General features: G+C 39.0%; 1 protein-coding gene across 2 annotated transcripts in view; it reads right to left on the bottom strand.

The window, feature by feature from the left end:
* LOC142469954 (uncharacterized) overlaps window positions 1-4,528 on the bottom strand; it is a 35,264-nt gene extending 30,736 nt beyond the window's left edge. Inside the window, exon 1 of one of the 2 annotated variants that reach the window (XM_075576749.1) lies at window positions 2,510-4,528. In XM_075576749.1, coding sequence (XP_075432864.1) covers window positions 2,510-2,974 — 465 coding nt within the window. In that variant the 5' untranslated portion in view covers window positions 2,975-4,528. The remainder of the gene's footprint in view (window positions 1-2,509) is intronic. The other variant, XM_075576750.1, reaches the window with a different exon arrangement.
* Window positions 4,529-6,466: the final 1,938 nt, after the last annotated feature.

The raw sequence follows: 6,466 nt of genomic DNA, 5'->3' as shown, positions 1-6,466 counted from the left end.
GTAAGCCAGGCAGTCTATTTAAACCACAGCTGATTGGGTAATTTTGCGCCGAAATCAAGATTGCGTCATGTTCCATAATGCCCCGCGCAACGAAATGTCCTAGACCGCGCATGCGCAAGAGGCGTGCACAAGTGCTCGGACGCCATGGTCCCGACAACTCAATACTTTTTGGGATATCTCTGGACTCTGCTACGGCTGCAAGCCTGAAGAGACATCCTGGGGAAGATGCAGTGAGTAACTTTATGCTTCATTTCAAGGGCTATCCTAATGAGGGGGGGAAGGGTATAGTCTTATGCCACTCTCCACCTTCAGGGAGTTCTTTGTCCTTACTATAGGCTTTAATGGTTTACTACTGGAATTATTGAATTATGGATTCATAGACCTTGAGCACCAATCCACCTTTTGCACACATTCATTGGAAAGCTGTGTACACTATCATTTCATATATACAGTATGAAGACATTTCATATTACAACGTGCAACTAATCTACACTTTTCACATTCAATACAGCTACTACAACTTCAAATGTTTTACTAAGAGAGACCATACTACTAAAGACAGAAACACATATATACCACGCCGTGTTTAGCCATGAGACACCTTACAGTCTCTTCAGTACATTGATCAGGGAATTCCCTTTGTACTGTATCTACATGCCATGTGCATAATATGGATTACATTTTCCTCATGCCCATTTACAGTAAATTAACACAGAGTAGTAACTTACTGTAATTTGCCTATGAAATAATACACAGACCAAATGCTACAGTATCATCAAGAATTTATATATATATATATATATATATATATACAGTGTTCGACAAACCTATACATTTGCTCGCCCCGGGCGAGTGGATTTAACCCCCGGGCGAGTAAATATTGGCCCAAGCAGCACACGTTTGGTACTAGTGTGGCGAGTAGATTTTTTTGTGTGGCGAGTAGATTTTTTGGTGATTTGTCAACCACTGTGTATATATATATATATATATATATATATATATATATATATATATATATATATATATACACATATATATATATACATATATATATATATATATATATACATATATACATATATATATATATTATATATATACATATATATATATATATATATATATATATATATATATATATATATATATATATGCACAACATGTTCATTTCAAAATTAAAAACTAACCAACATGCTTCCTTCATGGTGTGGGCGATACTGACTGATTGTGGTATCAAAAAATGAATCCTCTCTTGGTTTCCTGTAATTAATCTGTTTAGATCATGTTGGCATATTATAATAACATGATAATACCAATAACTTTAAGGTAGCATTATGGGAAGAAATGTAAATGTATTGATTGATTAATTACAACATTCATTGTTTTTTTCTCTGTAAAACATGGACATTGAATAATTGAAGCTATTAGCATTTCTGCAGCTCTGGTTGGATCCGGCTGATGTATTTATATTTTACAACTCGTTAAAAGGCAACTGGAGACTATTCCAGTGTGTCAACACACATCAATTAGAAAGTAAACAACTGCAAATATTTGTGGTTCATCGCCAGTAAAGATCAGCCAAACTTTTCCTGCCCGTGAGAACTGCTCGTACCTGAAAAATTGGTGAAACCAGTTAGGACAAGCACTTGTTTTAATGCCATTGCAATTATATGAGAAGCCAAGTACTGTAGTTATGGCATGGATTGGGCATATCGCAGTTCACATGGCAACTCAACAATGCAATACTCCAGCATTATGAATATTTGTGCGGACTGGTTTTCTATACTAGTGCACAGATTATTATGTTTAAAGGTTGGGGGGAGATTTTAGTCACCTGAAAATGTAATTATTGTGGATAGATATGAATTCTCTAATTTTTCTTCCCCTATCCCTCCCTGTTTTGGACAAATGACAATTTATGGTAGAGCGGGTGGTGCTTACCTCAGCTACCCTGTACCTCACAGCAGGGATCAAAATGTGACTCAGTGAGTAAGGATACTGACTCTGTCATCAATGACACTGACTTTGAATCAAGGGAACCTGGTTCAAATCCCTGATTCAGCTCATTGTGACCTTGGGGAACTCACTTTATCTCCCTGTGCCTCAGGCACCAAAATCACTGTGTCTGTAAAAATTCCTATATGCCGAGTACCGCACACTATACTGTAATTGTGAAGCACTTTGAGTTTCATTGGGAGAAAAGTGCTATATAAAATAAAGTTATCATTATTATTACTACATACGTTTGACGTATCTCTACTGTGGTTGAAGGACAGCATCAGTAATAACTGGTGGTAGCTACTTTTTTAAGCTTTATATGGGTTTGCAGGATAACGGTGTATGTAGGAAAAGGTTGTAAAACATGAACTGTTGCTTAGGATTTAGCTTTACACTACAGAAATAATATGACAAGAGAAAGTAGTTCATACAATTTAAACTTAAAGCATTGGCCTTAGTGCACTCAGATGTCTTTTTACATGCATGTAAATTACATGGCACAAACACTTACTTTGGTTCCCAGAAGGATCCTAATATCCACCGTTTGCTTTCTTTGTTCCACAATACTTAGGAGATGTTCCTGGAAAACGCCAATCTTAGTAAAGAAGTGGTCGTTGTGCCAACATCCTTCTATGTTATCGAAGTCTACCCCTAGAACAAGGAGGAACTTGACGCTTTGGGGATCCAAGGCGATCTGCTGGGGTCTGCAGAGCAGGGCGGCTCTGGACCGCTCATCCAGGACAGTCAAATTCAGCACTTTCCCTGATCGGAGAGCAACCAGCGCAGCCGTCAGTCCAACAGGGCCAGCGCCCACCACAAGAATGGACACCCGAGCCCTCCAGTGGCGGACCCCGTCCAGACTCACCTTCACCACCACATACACCAGCACGACCACCAGTGTGCTCAGCACTGTGTCCAACGCAAGGCTTTCATATTTCTGCTGCCCGCTACTCAGGTGACTTTCTACTCTCTCCATCTTTTCTGACACAAGTGAAGACAGGTAGGTCGGTTCCTCTGCACCCTCCACACTTGGACAGTGCAGTCCTGATTTACATACAACACCAATAGGTAATCTTTGTAGTCAGGAGCCTGAGCCGGATGAATCATAATCAAACGGCTCAGGAATAAAACATATCAGACCTTTGTCCCCCCCCTCCTCCCCCCAAAGGCAGCCTTCTTCATCAGATGCCTTAGGTCTGCTCTGTGTTACACTGCCATCAGAAGGAAGGAGACGCCGATTATGATCATGCACCACTACAGTAGCTTAAAACACTTATGCACTTCAAGGATCCCCTCCACCTCTCCTCTACAGATTAACAATTGACTTCCTCCCATTGGCTGTTGCTTCTCATCAGCTGCTGAATAAATTATTTTCTTTGCTGTGGCTTACTTGCCTGGATCAGACTCCACATAAATCATTGTATGCACCTCTCTTTGTCCTCGCTGTGCCAATACTCCGCAAAAGATCTCCAAGCAAAGTCACCGGGAGACGTTAACCCTTTCAGTGCCGCTGTTCATTGTTTGTTTGCATAGTGTGCAGTTGCCTTGTGTGCGCACAACAACGCATTAGTCAGGGGTTGTAAAAAAAACAAGCATTCTCCAGTTGTTACAGGAAAGGCACTGTGTGCTTATTTTCAGCACGATTCGGGATTAATAAAACCCCCAGGAAAAGTAACAGTTATATCCAGACACCCGTAATAAGCATCATTATAATCCTAAACTAGAAATGCTAGAGCAAATGTATTCCTGAAAAGCACAACCAAGAAAAGCAGCTATGTACGTGTATATAATTGTATGTGCCTGTCTCCCCCAACAATCTATCCTAAACGCTGCTGCCAGAATCAATCTACTCTTTCCTAAATCTGTCTCAGCGTCTCCCCTGCTGAAATCACTTTCCTGGCTTCCTATCAAATCCTGTATCTCACACTCAATTCTCCTCTTCACTTTTAAAGCTTTAGACTCTTCTGCTCCTCCTTACATCTCAGCCCTAATTTCTCACTATACACCATCCCAACTCGTGCGTTCTGCTCAAGGATGTCTTCTCTCTACCCCCTTTGTATCTAAAGCCCTCTCCCGCCTTAAACCTTTCTCACTGACTGCCCCACACCACTGGAATGCCCTTCCCCTCAATACCTGACTAGCACCCACTGTATCCACCTTTAATACCCACCTGCTTAACGAAGCATATGAGTAGCTCTGTGGCTAACATTATACACCTCATACATAAACCTTGGCCCCTTGAAGACGCACTTATCAGAACACCCTCCTACTGTCTCTGTACGTTCTTCTTACCTACCAATTAGATTGTAAGCTCTTCGGCGCAGGGACTCCTTTTCCTAAATTTTACTTTTATGTCTGAAGCGCTTCTTCCCATGATCTGTTAATTGTATTATTTGTTATTTATATGATGGTCACATGTATCACTGCTGTGAAGCGCTATGTACATTAATGGCGCTATATATATAAAGACATACAATGTACACTTGTATTCATATAATGCCACTGTTTACGCATGCACTTTACACAATTACAAGGTAAATCAAGTACAAGCCACGGGAATAATCAGGACAGATACATGATAAAATAAGGCAAAGGGATACTGACCTGAAGAGCTTACAATCTAATGTATATAACCGCTTCACTGTGCAATGCATTGGTTGCCCCCCTTTAAAACTGGAAGGGTTAATGTAGATCTCTAACAACCTGAAGATCGTCTCCGAATGCCGTTTCATTTCAGCAATGCGTTTCCCTTTAGGACAACAGATTCCATTTGCTCAGCTCTCGGAATGACAGATGGATAATTGGTCAGATGCAGAATGACAAGCTCAGACTTGCACATTTGAAGGTGATTCAGACTCGATGATCAACGCTCCCCATTGTCTGCGCAAAGGCAGTTTTAAGGGATAACGTGCTGTGAATCACAAAGTGGTAAAGTGTAAAAATAATACTAAATTAGAACGCACACGAGACAGATAGCAAGAGGTAATTAAGACTATGTAAATGAATCATATCAGATATCAAATAGGAAGAGTTACCTGTACGTTTAGGACAACAAGAATGGATTATTAATGCATACGACAAATGCCTGGATTTGCTGAGACCGCTAATAAGTGAGGGTACATGAATATTAATGCGCACAAACACCTTGTTATGACTTTTGTTACATTTGTGACCTTGAACCTGTAAGAAGCACATTATACAGCGAGTTACATCTCCTTAAATAAAGTGAAATTACAACAACAACAAAAAAAAAGTTTGCACTGAATTCATGGTAAAAGAGGCAATTTGAATATATGTCCCTGGGCTCCAAATACTTTGCAACGAAACTACTACACTTTCTGTTATTTCTAAATGTAATATTGGCAATAAAACTTTAATATTAAATCAATCTTGTTTAAGATCTGTGAGGAAAATGAAACATGAAGTTTCCTTCTTTTGTATGATATATGACAGAATTAATGTATTTTTAAAATAGCATTAACACAGTCTGCTTGAAAAGCACATATTTTTTAAATTGCATGATCAAGTATGAATGAAAGCTAGAGGAAATGGCTAAGGTAACAATACAGTTTAGCATCATTCATTCCCCATAAATAATGGGGAACTTTAATTGATACATCATTGTTTTACCTGTACAAAACGATATTATTATAATCTTAATATGTTTGTAAAATTCCTTGCTTGTTCATATAAACCTTCCATTAGCTCAAGTCAACAACTGCTGCATCTTGCTAACAGTTAAATCATTATACCAGGGGTTCTCAACTCCAGCCCTCAAGACCCACCAACAGGTCAGGTTTTCAGGATATCCCTGCTTCAGCACAGGTGGCTCAATAGAAAACTTTTACCCCTGTGCTGAAGCAGGGGTATGCTGAAAATCTGACCTGTTGAGAGTCGAGCATTATACAATAAACACATTTTCTTCTATTTATTTTACCACGAGCAGCAAAGTAAAGTTCCCAGACATTGATAGGTTTGGAACACTTTGAACCCTTTCTGTTTAGGAAACTAGTAGGCAAGGAAACTTCTAAACCATAAAAAAAAAAAATGCCCAAATCATGTTAACGACATACACAATCAGGGCTAGTGTCGTCAATACTGCAGAAACAGAGAAAGCAATTCATATACTGGAGGTATTTTGTAAAATGAACTAGTTTGTACCAATCATTTAGATTTTCAACATTCCTACGTTTTAAGTTGTTAATGTAAACGATTCCAGTCAAAACAGCTTGTTAAAATACTTAACATGTCAGCATAACCCAAAATGGACAACTGGATAGGGATGGTTTACATTACTAGAAAAATGTGGAGACTAATAAAAGATAAATAAAAGATAAAGTAAACTATGACAATAGATGGCATACCTAAGATGTGTATTACTATTTTTTTTTATGGTAACCATATATATTCCAGATACCAAAGTAACTTATTTCATGCAGAAAGGCCAGGTCGATGAATTTCTGCGGGG

The sequence above is a fragment of the Ascaphus truei genome, chromosome 19, assembly GCF_040206685.1.
Source record: "Ascaphus truei isolate aAscTru1 chromosome 19, aAscTru1.hap1, whole genome shotgun sequence".
NCBI lineage: Eukaryota > Metazoa > Chordata > Amphibia > Anura > Ascaphidae > Ascaphus > Ascaphus truei.
Note: the sequence above shows the minus strand (reverse complement) of the source record. Positions and strands in the feature narration are given on the sequence as shown.